Here is a 15,622-nt window from a genome sequence, read left to right on the forward strand (position 1 = left end):
CATCAGCTGAAGACCACATCAGGCTCCTGCCAGCCAAGAACAGAAATATGAGGATAAAAATATTAATAGCTGAAGCCTTTGCGACTGTCGCTGCACGCTCGGAGCCATAAACATAGATTGCTTTGACAGTAGTAACAGCAGTGTTGGGGAGTAACGGAATACATGTACCGCCGTTACGTATTTAAAATACAAAATATGAGTAACTGTATTCCGTTACAGTTACCGTTTAAAAAGGTGGTATTTAGAATACAGTTACTTTGTTGAAATGAATGGATTACACGGCGGTACTTCCCTGTTTCATATTGTGGCGGGTCAGGACTGTTTGGGTTTTGTTTGACAGCTACGTTCTGTTGTTCCAGGCGGCCGCGTTACGGTTGCCATGGTTACAGGGTGACGGTCTCTCTGCGTGTTTCCTGGGTGAGAGAGCGCAGTTGTTGTTGTTGTGCTAAGCTAATAGGCAGAATGCTACCGGTATAGCTCTAAAGAATGTAGCATCATAGGCAGTGTAGTCCGTGCTGCAGGGAGAATGGACTGCCATACCCGTTATGTGTCTGTGAGCGAGGGAGGGAGAAAAAGGAAAAGTAAGAGCTGTCATCGAGCAAAAACGGGAGCTGGAAGCATGTAAATATAATAATAACCACTGCAGCCAAGAAGAGTGCCTGACGAGCCCAGTTGTAAGTAAGCTATTAAGACTCGACTGTACACCGTGTTCGTGTTTTCCTCCAAAAACAATAAGTTCCGTTGGAGCAGCCTTTCAACGCCTCTCTCTGTCTGTCGCTTGTTGTCTAAGTGACCCAGCCAACAAAGTAAAGCTAGTTTTCGGCTACGAGCCCGACATGAACCCACCGTATTAGCCAGAGGTCCCTTTACTACGGTTCGGAGCCGCGGACCTTCAATAACAGTAATAAATCACAGCAATAGTACATTCATGTAGTTGTAAACAGCATGATAATATATTAAGTAATCCAAAGTATTCAGAATACGTTACTCTCATTGAGTAACGTAACGGAATACGTTACAGAATACATTTTGGGGCATGTATTCTGTAATCTGTAATGGAATACATTTTAAAAGTAACCTTCCCAACACTGAGTAACAGGCAGTAATAAAGGTGTAAGCTTCACGTCGCACGGTTTACATCATTTAGAATTAGCGTTTTACTTGTTCATCACGTGTTTGTCATTCTAACAATGATGATGTAACGTGTTATCTCAAACTGTTTTCATCATAAACCTGACAACAGGATTGGCTGAAAGCCTCCCTGCAGGGCGGAGAACTGTAGCTGTTTGAGAGGAAAAGGCGGACTGACATGACTCAGATGTTGCTCTCTCTATATATAAATGCTCACACGGGACAGTGAAAGATCCATCGCTCTCTCTCTTCGTATTTGTGCTTATTTCGTGCTTGTAGCAGGTTACCGCTGTGATGGAGCGTTGGCGTGGCAGAGTGGCTCTGGTGACCGGAGCCTCAGTCGGTATTGGGGCGGCTATAGCTGTAGAGTTGGTCCGGCTCGGTATGAAAGTAGTGGGCTGCGCCAGGGACGTCGCAAAAATCCAGGTTTGTTCTGAAGTGAAAACTCAGTTTCAGCGTAGAGTATCTTGACCTATATCCAGGACCGGTGCCAAAAAGTGGTTGTCTGCCAAAAACTGATTTCTGGTATTTGGCAAAAACTGATTGCTTGTATTTAAACTGCTATAAATAACTTATTGGTCTATAATATGTGAAACATATTTCAAATGTATCCCTCATCAATGATATCAAGTCATCTTGAGCAACAAACAACATTCCTGTAACAAGGTAGAAGCCGCGATCAGTTTTTGGCAGTGACTTTTATGTATCCTTTATTTATGCACTTAAAAAAAATTCTGTTGACTTTAAAAATGTCTCTTTTAAGAGTAATCTGGCCAAGAGGACAGCTGAAATTGCAACAAAAGCAAAAATAGTTCTGTAAACATATTTTAAGTGACAGAAGGGAGCTGATTGGTTATAATGTAACCAGTTACAAAGATATTTGAGAAACAGGACTATTTTTTAAATTTTATATATAACCTCTTTGTAATACCTGTTCACCAAAGTCTATTTAACAACATACGTTACGATATTACACGTAAAAAACACACGGAAACATTGGAAATCAGTTTTTGGCAGGCAATCACTTTTTGGCACAATACCGGACTGGTAATCTGATATACCGGGTATTTCGAGTGTGAGCCGAAGCATTTGTAGGGGGGTGATTTTTTTTCTTCTTGTTTGCATTAGTTCAATTTTCATTTTCAATCAAATCTCTTAACGCCTCTGGCCCCTCCTACTTTCCGTGTGCACCTACGCACCCTAGAACAGAGTTAGTGTTAATAAAGCGGGATACAAACGAAGAAAGAAAAGAGGGGGAAAAAACTAAGAGAGAAAAATAAACAAGAAATTGATACAGCAAAGTGTGTGAAATTAACCGACATGTTAGCGGTGCAGTAGTACCAGAAACAGCTGATATAAAGCCCTGGCATTCACAAGAGCCTGCTGTAGCTCATGGCTTTATTTCTGTCTCTATTCTAAACGCACGTAAATAATTTTTGCAAGAACAAATGTTGCATTTTGAGTAGAAAATTATTTTCATGTACAAAATTCCTGTACAGAATTCATGTATTTCAGTGTTTGCTATTATCCACATAGACACAAAATAATAGTGTAGTTAAGAACATTTTCGGTTAGTATTTTTAATTATTTCATTGTAAAATATATATTTTTATGTTGGTTTTAATCTAGTTTAAACCAAACCACTTCACTGGATTTAGCTACATTTCCTGAATGCAGTAGCTAGCGAGCTGATTGGAGACCAAAACAGCCACTCATTTTGAATTCAAGTCTGTAATCACTTGGTTTTGTGGCATATTTATAACCATGTACAGAAAAAGTTGAGTGTGCAGGGAGCAGAGATGTTGAAAGCAGAAGCCACATACTGAGAGCACACAGAGCAGAGATCTGAGCAAGAGCAAATGCCAACAACTGAGCGAGAATGGCAGTTATTGTGTGTATATATGTATAATAGCAAACACTGAAATGAATTTTGTTTGCTCAAAATAATTGTCTCCTTAAAATGCAACATTTGCAAAAATTATTTATGTGCGATCAGAATAGAGGCACAGTTGCTAGCATTAGCCATGGAGAGCGCAAGAGGACCAGCAGTCCCAACAAGAGAGTGAGGAAGAAACAGAGGAAGGTGTAGTTAACAAATAAGGTAGAGAGAGGAAGAGACTCAGGTAAAAATAAATGGCTCATGGTTAAAGCAATTTGATAATAACAAGCTAATAGCTAAAAGGTAACTTAATTTCTACATTGCAACTAAGATGTTCTAGCCTAACAACAGCTCTGCGAACCTGATTAAAAAAAGATAAGAACATTTTGATAGACCAGGCCTGCATCTATCACTTAGTGTATTTCGATCTCGGCTGTTGCATTTTATATTTTTTAGTATATTGTGGTGGACCACTGGAGGGCTCCACTCACACCCAGTTCTCAGGAAGTGTTGTTGCTGTGTTTTGGAGGGAAAAGAGTTCAGTTGTGTGGTGATAAGTAATAAACGAGCAGTGTCAATCGAGAGCTCTCGTGTCGTCTGTGTTTACCTCCACATTGGTGACCCCTGACTTGAACATGTTGCAGTCCGATGGTGGCACCGACTCCGCTCTGGATGCATCAGCAGCCGCCAGCCCTCTGCCTCCGGCTGCAGCTACGTTTGCTGTGGCGCTCGAGCTGCCGGACTTTTGGCTTCATGATCCCCCGTCGTGGTTCGTGCACGTGGAGGCTCAGTTCGCCCTTCGTGGCATCTCCGCTGACGACACGAAATATCACCATGTAGTGGCTTCTCTCGACCCACTAGCCATCCGTCGTGCGTTGACTCTCCTCCGGGACCCACCCACCCGAGGGAAGTACGCCGCCCTTAAGGAGCTGCTTCTTCGGCGCTATGCCCTCTCCGACGCAGAGCGAGCCGAGAAGCTCCTCTCCCTCTCAGGCCTGGGTGGCGGTACGGCTCTCGAACTGATGGAGCACATGTTATCCTTTCTCGGACCGGACGACGGGGGATTCCTCTTCGCCCACATATTCCTCCGACAGCTGCCGGCGGCCGTGAGAGCCGGCCTCGCCAACTCTCCGCTTCTGGGCACGAAGGATTATCGCTCCCTGGCTGAGGACGCGGATCGTATTCTCCTGGCTACCCGCACTTTCCACGATCACGACCTAGTTCCAGCTTCGCCGGCGGCGCCTTCCACTTCCCCACTGACCTGCCCCGACGTCTCCGATCCTTCGCTGACGGCAAAGATCGCGGCACAGCGACACCACGGACGGGACCTCTGTTTCTACCATCAGCGTTTTGGCGCCAGAGCGCGCCGCTGCCTGCCGCCTTGTGCTTTTCCGACCCTGGGACATGGACCCCGCCAGCGCGCTGTAGCGGCCGCGACCGCTGGCGACAAAGAAAAACTGCTCTTCATAGAAGACTCGCGCTCTGGGAGACGTTTCCTGGTCGACTCCGGCTCCCAGAAGAGCCTCCTTCCCCCGTCCGGAGCCGACAGTTTAGCAGCGGGCTGCGGACCGCAGCTTATTGCGGCTAATGGCTCTCCCATCGCAACGTTCGGGGAAAGGTTCGTGACTGTTTGTTTTCATGGTCGGGAGTTCCAATGGAACTTTGTTGTTGCCGCTAGCTCTGTACCTATTTTGGGCGCCGATTTTCTTTGTGCCCACGGACTGCTGGTCGATGTCGCTAACAGACGCTTAATCGATGCACTGTCTTTTTCTTCAATGCCCTGTTTCACTCGCGCCATCGAGCCCCTGAATCGGGCTAATTTAGTGACTTCAGGGAATGTTTTTCAGCGTTTGCTCTTGGAGTTCCCTTCACTGACTGTTCCTAATTTTTCGAACACGGCAACGAAGCACGGGGTTGAACATTATATCCCGACGGTCGGTCCGCCGGTGTTCGCGCGCGCGCGTCGCCTCGACCCCGCGAAACTCTCCGTCGCTCGGGAAGAGTTTGCCGCAATGGAGCGCCTCGGCATAGTGCAGCACTCGAATAGTGCCTGGGCTTCTCCGCTACACATGGTGCCCAAGTCAGACGGTCGGTGGCGGCCGTGTGGGGATTTTCGCCGTTTGAATAATGTCACGGAGAACGACCGTTACCCCATTCCCCACATCCAGGATTTTTCCGCCCACCTCGCCGGCACCTTGATTTTTTCTAAAATTGACTTGGTGCGGGGGTATCACCAGGTTCCCGTGCGCGCCGAAGACGTCCCCAAAACTGCCGTTATTACCCCTTTCGGCCTGTTTGAATTTTTGCGCATGCCGTTCGGCCTGAAAGGTGCCGCCCAGACTTTTCAGCGGTTGATGGACTCTGTTTTGCGCGGGCTGCCCTTCGTCTTCGTGTACCTTGACGATATATTGGTGGCCAGCTGCTCTGAGAGTCAGCACGCGTCCCATCTGCACCAGGTTTTCCAGCGCTTGGCGGCACACGGCCTGATCGTCAACCCCTCCAAGTGCCAGTTCGGCTTGCCGGTTCTGGATTTCTTGGGCCACCGCATTTCCGCTGACGGTGTGGTTCCGTTGCCAGACAAGGTTCGGGCCGTTTCGGCTTTTCCGCGTCCTGCGTCCGTTAAAGCGCTGCAGGAGTTCTTGGGGATGGTCAATTTCTACAACCGCTTTCTCCCCAGAGCTGCGCACCTGCTGCAGCCTCTCTATGCTGCCTTGAAGGGTAAAACAGCTAAGGACCCGATTGATTGGCTCCCTGAACGCATCCAGGCATTTTCTGGGGCCAAGACCGCGCTGGCAAACGCCGCCCTGCTGGCCCACCCGTTTCCGTCGGCGGAGATTGCGTTGACCTCCGACGCGTCGGACGTGGCAGTGGGCGCGGTGTTAGAACAGCGGGTCTCCGGTGTCTGGCAACCGCTCGCTTTTTTTAGTCGCACGCTTGGGGACAGTGAGCGCAAATATAGCGTTTTTGACAGGGAGTTGCTGGCCCTGCACCTCGCGACACGGCATTTTCGGTTTTTTCTCGAGGGTCGGAGCTTCACCGCATACGTCGATCATAAACCTTTGACATTCGCGATGTCCAAGGTCTCTGATCCGTGGAGCGGGCGCCAACAGCGCCAGTTGGCAGCCATTTCAGAGTTCACAACTGACATTCAGCACGTGGCTGGTAAGTCCAACTGCGTGGCTGACTGTCTATCCCGTGTGCTGGTCTCTCCCGTTTATGTTGGCATAGACTTCGAGGCTATGGCCGCTGACCAACAGGCCGACCCGGACGTCCTTGCCCTTCGGTCTGCGCAAACGGGCCTTGTATTGGAGGACAGACCCGTGTGGAACGGCGGGCCCAGCCTGCTTTGCGATGTTTCCACCAGCCGTCCACGCCCTGTAGTCCCCCTTTCGTGGCGTCGTCGCGTTTTCGACTCCGTACACGCCCTCTCTCATCCAGGCGTCCGGGCCTCGGTCAAGCTGGTCAGCTCTAGGTTCGTTTGGCTGGGCCTTCGTAAATCAGTGAAAGAGTGGGCAGCCGCGTGCATCCCATGCCAACGTGCTAAGATCCATAGGCACACACAGGCGCCCCTCAAATCCTTCCGCGTTCCAGGGAGGCGTTTTGATCATGTGCATGTGGATCTGGTTGGTCCTCTGCCGCAGTCACAAGGTTTCACGCACCTTTTGACTGTAGTGGACCGCACAACCCGCTGGCCTGAGGCAGTGCCTCTGGCGTCCACTACAGCAGCAGCAGTGGCCAGGGCATTTTTGTCAACGTGGGTTTCGCGTTTCGGTCCCCCCGCCGACATCACCTCAGACAGGGGCCCCCAGTTCGTTTCCGAGCTTTGGTCTGCCATGGCTGACGGCCTGGGGGTCAAGGCCCACCGAACCACTGCGTACCACCCGCAGGCCAACGGGATGTGCGAACGTTTCCACCGGTCGCTTAAGGCCGCGTTCCGTGCTTCTCTCACAGATGGCAACTGGGTTGACCGCCTTCCATGGGTTTTACTGGGGTTGCGCTGCGCGGTTAAAGAAGACCTTGGGGTTTCCCCGGCTGAACTGGTCCTCGGTCAGCCCCTCCGGGTCCCCGGGGAATTCTTGCCTGAGAGCCCACCCCCGTGCTTCGCTCCATCTGTGCTGTCTCTCCGTCCCCCAAGAGACTCGTTTTCTCTTCCTGGCCCAGTGCACCATTGTGTGCCCGACACCTTTGTTCCAAGGTCGTTGGACTCCTCGCAGTTTGTTTTTGTCAGGCATGACGCTCATAGGCCTCCGCTGCGTCCACTGTACGACGGCCCCTTTAGGGTTATTCAACCGGGCCGGAAGTATTTCCTTTTGGATTTTGGGGGTCGACAGGAGGCTGTTTCTATTGACAGACTTAAACCAGCACATGTGCTTCGGGATGATCAGGTGGTGCCGGCTCAGGCTCCCCGCCGTGGCCGCCCGCCTTCCACTGGACCGGACAATCCTGCTTCTTCCTCTGGGAGCGCCCCCCACCTGGCGGGGCCCGAGCTGTCTTCAGTTCTTCCTGACCGCCCAGCCTGGCCCTCAGGCTCGTTTCCCCTCCGCCAGCTCTCCACCTCCCCGCTTCAGCCGTTCTGGACGTTTAATTAAAGCGAGGGTTCTGGACTAGGGGATGACCCTACTGGGTGTTCGGGGGGGGGCATGTGTGGTGGACCACTGGAGGGCTCCACTCACACCCAGTTCTCAGGAAGTGTTGTTGCTGTGTTTTGGAGGGAAAAGAGTTCAGTTGTGTGGTGATAAGTAATAAACGAGCAGTGTCAATCGAGAGCTCTCGTGTCGTCTGTGTTTACCTCCACAATATATTTATATTTATATATATGTTCACTGTTACCTAGCAAAAAAGAACAGAGGGAGCGGCTGGGCAAAAGTTGAACAGTTTATCTGACTAACACTAAATAAACCTGAAAAACCAGCATTACAATAATCTATTGTAATGCTATAAATCAGATTATGTGTAAAAGTTCACTGTTAATAGATTTTTAATTTAGTCCAACACAGAAACAGAAGGCTGGACACATATGAGCTGATAACTCTAGAGTCTAGACCACAGGTGTTGAACTCCAGGCCTCGAGGGCCGGTGTCCTGCAGGTTTTAGTTGTGCCCTTCATCCAACACAGCTGATTTAAAGGCTAAATTACCTTCTCAACGTGTCTTGATGTTCTCCAGAACCCTGGTAATGAAGTAATCATTTGATTCAGGTGTGTTGACCCAGGGTGAGATCTAAAACCTGCAGGGACACCGGCCCTCGAGGTCTGGACTTCGACACCCCTGCTCTAGACAGAACTATTCAAACATGTTTGGGGGCTGAATTTTTTACAATCTGCAGTGGTTCAGTAGAATCTTTTGTTAAGTAAAAATGCTCCAGTCAGATAAAAACTCCTCCTCCTACTAAAATAATCTTGTTGCTTTTGAGATAGAAAGATAAGTTACTGTGCAGCACATCTGATGAAACAGCTGATGGCAGGATGTGTTCAGACATGAGTTGAGACCCAGGGAGAAGAATGTTTTTGCAGTTGGAGACAAAAATCTGACTTCCAGTGTTGTACAAAGTTACTGATGAGCTGTGTTATGAAAACTGAAATCCACAAATTTACAGTAATTAAAGGGCAGAGTTATTTTGAAGCTAAACCTCTGTCATCATTCCCTTCTTGGTTTCAGAAACTGGCAGCAGAGTGTCAGAGTGCCAACCACCCTGGTGTTTTGGTTCCTTTCAAGTGTGACTTGACCAAAGAAGAGGAGATTCTGGCCATGTTCGCAGCGATCAAAGAGCAGCACAAAGGTGTGGATGTGTGCATCAACAACGCTGGCTTATCTCATCCAGAGCCACTGCTAAGTGGCAAAACCAGTGCCTGGAAGAACATCATGGATGTAAGAGTTCAGAGTTATTTTAGAAAAAAATTATCTGCAGTTCTGTTTGAAAGAAGCGTTCACAGGAGTGGTTTCCCAGAAGAGCAATTAAATGATCAGTTTTAAGTCGATTTGTTTATAGTTTTTAGAATATGAAACATGAAACTTTCAATTTAGTCCATATCAAAAACAGAAATTTGGACAGAACTAAACTTACTACCATGCAGAAAATTTTCAGCTGCATTAGGCTTATATTAGACAGAGAGAAAGAAAGTTTATTTTAATGTAAATGAACCAGTATAACCATTTCCAAACAAGTCATCCATTAAATCACATTCTGCTGAGTATAATCCATCACTAAAAAAGAAAGTCTTATACAACCAAAGTCATGACTCTGACTAAAATCCTGCAAAACAACATAGTTTGTTAAAATAAGTGCAATAGGACAAAACTCAGAAAGTTGAAAAGTTCCACGAAAGTAGGCAAACAACTCCCCTGGAGAATTTTGATCTTCTTTGTTGTTTATTTCTCTGCTTGGTCTCTTACAGGTGAACGTTCTTGCACTGACCATCTGCACACGTGAAGCTTATCAGTCAATGAAAGAGAGAAACGTGGACGATGGGCACATCATAAACATAAACAGGTGCAGTTTTACTTGCTAATAGAAAGTGACAGAACTTTCAAATCTGTCGATTTAAATGTAACATAAATGTCATAATATGATTCTAATCATCATTTAGTCTGATTAAGACCATCCTGTAGCAACATGACTCAACAGACCTTTTTCAAAGCACACATTTGGCTAACAGGAAAAGCAAACAATACTCATGGTTCTTATGCATAGAGATGACTATCTGTTGAATTCAAGCCAAATAATGCAACACACAACGATGATTAAATCTGTCTGGCCTGGGCATGTCTTTCTGTATTTTCTCTACTGATGTTGTTCCTCTTTGTGTTTCTTGTCTGATAAATCTCCCCTGCTCTGAACTCATGTAGACCTGCGAGAAGCCAAATTCTCCTAACATAGACTAGATTTTCTGAAACCCAAAAACAAACTTAGAGGAGGTGCGGAATATAGTACCACTTGTTACTATAAGAATTACAATATGGATAAAGATCATTTATGGGCTTTTGGTCCAGTGACACCAAAAACATGTTTCCTACTGCAACAGACCGTGCTTCATTCACTTAAACCTCGAGCCACTAAATGAAATGCAGTGATCATTATTTATTGATTTGATTTTTTTCTATTGTGGAAAATGTTTGTAGATCAGGATTATTTTGTAATCACATCATTATTACAAGATTTAAGAAGGGAAATAACGGATATTTGTTTAAGGACTTTACTTGGGTAGTTAATCTGGAAAAAAGGAGTCATAGTAATAGTAATAGTTAAAAATTAATGTGTTGTTTCATGGCTTTCAAAACATCTTTTGTTGCAGCTTGAGTGGACATAAAGTCATTCCTGTTGCTGATCTACATTTCTACACCGCCACCAAGTATGCTGTGACTGCTCTGACTGAGGGCCTGAGACAAGAGCTGCGTGCTGAAAAGACCCATATCCGAGCCACAGTAAGGCTTTAAAACACACCGTAACCAGCTGAAAAAGTGCCTTGAACACCAGTATAAGCTGCTGTGAGACGCATGCACAGTACATCCAACAGTTCCTTTATCATTATCTCTTTTTGCAGAGCATTTCTCCTGGTTTAGTGGTGACAGAATTTATATCACGGGCCAGCAGCAACAATCCTGATCAAGCGGCTGGCATATATGCTGCATATAAGGTAAAATTATTAATCCTGCAGTTTGTGGAGGGTTGACATGATTATTTAGATAAAATCAAATGACGCACTTTGCACTTCTCTAACAGGCTCTGCAAGCAAAAGATCTTGCCAGTGCTGTCACGTACGTCCTCAGTGCCCCTCCTCATGTTCAGGTTCTTTTTTGTTTCGACTTTGCATTTTAAATAACAAAACATTAATCATAATTATATAACATGATCATATAACTTTCACATAACTTTTCTTTCAGATTGGAGAACTTCTAGTTGAACCTATATAGCATGTGTCATGTTGCCCCAGCAACCCCAGGACCAGGCTAGTCTTCACATTAAAGTGGTGTGATTGACTCATCTGACTACTCAACACAGCAAGATCAATTTACAGAATACAAACAAAACAGGGAGTGTATTGTGTGTGTGTGTGTGAGAGTGCGCGTGTAGATAACAAAACCCTCTGAGACTGAGACACACACACAAGCATGTTCACTCTCAGGTGGGTTGTGTATGGTTATCTGACACTATAAAACACACACACACACACACACACCTGCCTCTATGTTTCTATGCCAATCAATCAGTCTACACTTAACTACCTCAAAGTGTGCTGAAGTAGTTAAGTTTCATAGTAGGGTGGGTTTGAAGAAGGCTTGAAGACTTCTCCATTCATTTGAAAGGAAAAAAATAAACGAATAAAATGTTAAATATCTAAATATGTTTAAAAGTTACAAAAAAAAAAAAAAAGTTATACCAGTGTAGTCCTGAAAAGGATGAATGTTTTGATACTGGAACGGTTTCTGTAGCACAAAGTATATGCAAGTAGTTAAGTTAAAAAAAACTTCTCAAAAGCGTGTAGGTGGATCTAAATAATATGAATGCTTATTTTCTGGGGAAATTTGCTCGACTTCATTATTCTCTTTGGGTTAAAGATATTTGATTTAAGAAACAGTAAAGAATCTCAAGCCCAAGCATAATAAGTCTAGGTGCATAAGGGCATCTTGGATAAAATGTGCCAAATGAAATATGAAATACTATTCTTTGATATTCTGATCAATAAAGGAGTTACCTAAAGGAATAGCTTACAACTGTACCACTCCAAGCACAATCTAAACCTTTCATGATACCAAAATCCTTCAACTCTCACAGGTCATCACTGATCTTAAAATGTCTCTGGACAGTTTTTCTAAGTAATGAGTAATAAGGAAAATTTCCCTGCTCTGATTTTGACTATCAGCAATTGCAAGACATGTGGTATGAATCAAATTTACAGTGACCCACTACTAATTATACAGTAAATCATTACTCCCTTTGTGTCCACTCCTCATATGCAACACTAGCTACATATTGAAGTGTCATAACTACAACTTAGGGAAATCTGCACCACACCAGATCTGCTCCACTTTAACCCTTCATTATAGAGCTATAACTCATAAATTCAATTTTTCTTTGTGCTTTCTTCATCTTTTCAAATGTGACAAATAGCAGTGATGGATACACCAATAGGTCTATCTTTAATGACTTGTAGTTCCCTCCATTTAGATTTAAAATCAGTTTGATGTAGTGACGGGTGTGACGGTCCTGGGTTGTTTGACCCAATGTTTGGAGTTTTCTTATGATATTCATTGTTTGTGTTTAAGTCTTATTTAGTTATCTAAGCTCACTTCTATTGTGCCTAGGTTGCTGTTATAGTTCATTGTTTCTTAGATCTCCCTTTGTGTTATCGATCCCTTTGTGTAAGTCTCTCTCGTCGGTTCATCATATTAAGTCTGCACGTCTTAACCTGTAACGTTTCATTTCTGCGTGTCCTATGTTGTCAAGCTCATGTCATGTATGCGTCCCATTTTGTTTTCTGTTTTAGAGCTCTGGTGTCCCATGTTCATTGTGTTTAGTTTCACTTCCCCTGTGGCACCATTATGTTCATTCTAATCAGCTGTTTCTCCATGTGTTTCCACTTCCCTGATCACCACCTGTGTACATTTAGTTTGTGTGTTTTCATTCATTCCTCGTCTGATCTTCCGCTATTCTGCAATGCTCGTGCCATGTTTTCCTGGATTTTCATACACAAGTCTTCACATTTTAGGTTTTTCATGTCAGATTTACATGTCCATGTCTATGTCCATCTTCAGGGTATTTTATGTTTGGTAGGTTCACCCAGTGAAGGTTAATGTTTAATTTTGCTGTTGCTTCTTGTTTTGTCCAGTTAAAACCAGCCTTTAATAAATAGCTCGCGTTCAGTTAATGTTAAGTTCATTTCCAAGCATTGTTTTGTGTGCATTTGGGTCCTCTATTCTCCACTCCACACCGTCTGCACCTGCTGACTGTGACAACAGGAAATATTAGGCCCCCTCAGATTTGTTAAACCTAAAGTCAGGGGCTTTTTTTGAAAATGTCAGAAAGAGTTGTGTTAGGTGACAGGAGTAAAAGTAAAAAGTTGCCAGTACAAAAAAGTCAACTTAAGTGCTTTAAAGAAATATTGGTTCTTTGTCCATTTACTCTACTGCAGATCAAGCAGCAAAACTGCTAAAACTTTGACCTCTTACCTGCATTTCAATCCTGGTTTTTCCACATAACAGTGATTGTGGCTAAGCCAGTGTTGCTGCACAAGTGCACACCTTTGTGCTGCTTTTCGATTGCTGTGAACTTGGATCTCCTTCTCTTTGATCAGGTCACACTTGTAATGCATGACAATGACATTGTGGGCAGCACTTTGACATTCTGCTGTGAGTTTCTGAAACCAGAAAGAAAAAAGATTATAGACTTCAAGATCCACTGTGTTTTTAGCACTGTATGTGTATGAATCTGCAAATCCACTTAGCTGATTGTAAAGGTCTGGGGTGGGAACTTTTCCTAGATTTGACTGATTTATGTGAAGAAATTGCTGTTTCAGTACATGGGAGAAATTACGCAAAGGTGAACTGCGTGTGCTGATCAAACACAACGTTTTGTGCACCATTTATTAACAATGAACTTTTGCCAAAAGTCAGATTTCCAGTATGAATAGAGGGTGTGCTTTAGTGGTTATAAAGGTTGATTAGCATTTAGATAAATTGCCTGTCCAAACCTCTCTGTTTTATATAACCATGACAAAAAAAAGAAAAGAGAAGAAAAATCTTACAACATCATATATCTTGCTGTGCCCATAATAAGAGAGTACTGGGCAAGGGCGATCGTGGCTCAAGAGTTGGGAAGGTTGTAAACGGAAGGTTGCCGGTTCGAGCCCCGGACAGTCTTGGTCGTTGTGTCCTTGGGCAAAACACTTCACCTACCGCCTACTGGTGTTGGCCAGAAGGGCTGCTGGCGATATGGCAGCCTTGCTTCTGTCAGTCTGCCCCAGGGCAGCTGTGGCTACAACTCCACCAGTGTGTGAATGGGTGGATGACTGGGTGTGTAAAGCGCTTTGGGGGGACTAGTAAAAGCGCTATACAAATACAGGCCATTTACTGTATGAAAGCAGTGAAGCTCTGTCGCTGGGATAAAACATTTAATTTCATCTTGCTGGATATAATGCCCACACTCATATTTTTGTATTTCCAATCTTAAAGTAAGATGAGTACATCTTCTGAGTATAAATGTAGTAAGGACATAACATGGCCCTCTATATTACTAGAGAGGACGACATGGTGTCACTTGTCAAAGAGATTGAAGACACACTCACACTGGTGACATCCTCCAGAGTCCATTCTGAAAATAAAACATGACAAAATATAAAGAAGCAAATAAATGGATGGAAATCAGATTGAGGGTCATGTGGCAAATTTAAATCATGTCCATGTCCCATAACCAGTGTTACTGTACTGGACTAAACTAATAATTCTGTCCAACAATTATGATGGTGACCTTTTATACAGAGAGATTTACAGTGTGAGTAAAAGATCGGTATAAGTGGTTAAACTGGTTTATTTACATTATAATAAACTGACTGCCCCACACACCCAGCCTTCCTGTCTTATATAACCGTGACACTGCTGGAAAAAACAACAACATTTTCTTGCTCTCTGCTGAAACTGAGTTTTCATTTCAAAGCTAAGCTGGATTTTCCTAGGGTCCCAGGCACAGCCCGCCAGTCTGTACACCTATTAAAGACCTATTATTTTAGTATTGTGTTAGATAAGTGTTTTGCATATTGAAGGGAAAAAAACCACTTAAGACTTTTTTACCCAAGTAAACCTATAGTACACTAAATGTAAATTAAAAAATATATTTAAAATATGTAAAGTACATATGGTTAAAAAAGAGTACTTTGTTGAACACTTCAGTTGTGGAAATAGCGACAAATCATGACACTGATTTACTCTTACGTATCCTTTCGGCATCCCTTTGGTCACTGTTAAAGTGAAACTGATTATTTCCGAGCTTACAGCACACCTGCATACCTACTTTTATCATGCAATAAAAAAGGCAGTAAAAATTCAGTCATTTGACTTTGGCTGTGCTGTGTTGAATTATATCAGCCTGAATAACCAGTCTTTGCAGGTATGATGTGCTAAAAATAAGCAAGCAGATCTCGATGGGCTACAACAGCTGAAGACCACATCAGGCTCCTGCCAGCCAAGAACAGAAATATGAGGATAAAAATATTAATAGCTGAAGCCTTTGCGACTGTCGCTGCACGCTCGGAGCCATAAACATAGATTGCTTTGACAGTAGTAACAGCAGTGTTGGGGAGTAACGGAATACATGTACCGCCGTTACGTATTTAAAATACAAAATATGAGTAACTGTATTCCGTTACAGTTACCGTTTAAAAAGGTGGTATTTAGAATACAGTTACTTTGTTGAAATGAATGGATTACACGGCGGTACTTCCCTGTTTCATATTGTGGCGGGTCAGGACTGTTTGGGTTTTGTTTGACAGCTACGTTCTGTTGTTCCAGGCGGCCGCGTTACGGTTGCCATGGTTACAGGGTGACGGTCTCTCTGCGTGTTTCCTGGGTGAGAGAGCGCAGTTGTTGTTGTTGTGCTAAGCTAATAGGCAGAATGCTACCG

The 15,622-nt window shown here is 44.4% G+C and overlaps 2 protein-coding genes across 3 annotated transcripts in view; one reads left to right on the forward strand and one right to left on the reverse strand.

Annotated features, from left to right (window-relative positions):
• The window catches only part of LOC146503562 (dehydrogenase/reductase SDR family member 11-like), a 58,447-nt gene that overhangs the window by 20,701 nt on the left and 22,124 nt on the right, over positions 1-15,622 (reverse strand). The gene's annotated exons all lie outside the window — the stretch shown is intronic.
• Positions 1,416-13,753, forward strand: LOC146503565 (dehydrogenase/reductase SDR family member 11-like). Its single transcript, XM_085131547.1, has 7 exons — positions 1,416-1,557; positions 8,668-8,877; positions 9,405-9,499; positions 10,302-10,431; positions 10,551-10,643; positions 10,730-10,795; positions 10,891-13,753. The coding sequence occupies exons 1-7, from the start codon at positions 1,426-1,428 to the stop codon at positions 10,918-10,920; spliced, it is 756 nt and encodes a 251-aa protein (XP_084987673.1). The 5' UTR covers positions 1,416-1,425; the 3' UTR covers positions 10,921-13,753.

The sequence above is a fragment of the Neolamprologus multifasciatus genome, chromosome 14 (assembly GCF_963576455.1).
Source record: "Neolamprologus multifasciatus chromosome 14, fNeoMul1.2, whole genome shotgun sequence".
Classification (NCBI taxonomy): Eukaryota; Metazoa; Chordata; class Actinopteri; order Cichliformes; family Cichlidae; genus Neolamprologus; species Neolamprologus multifasciatus.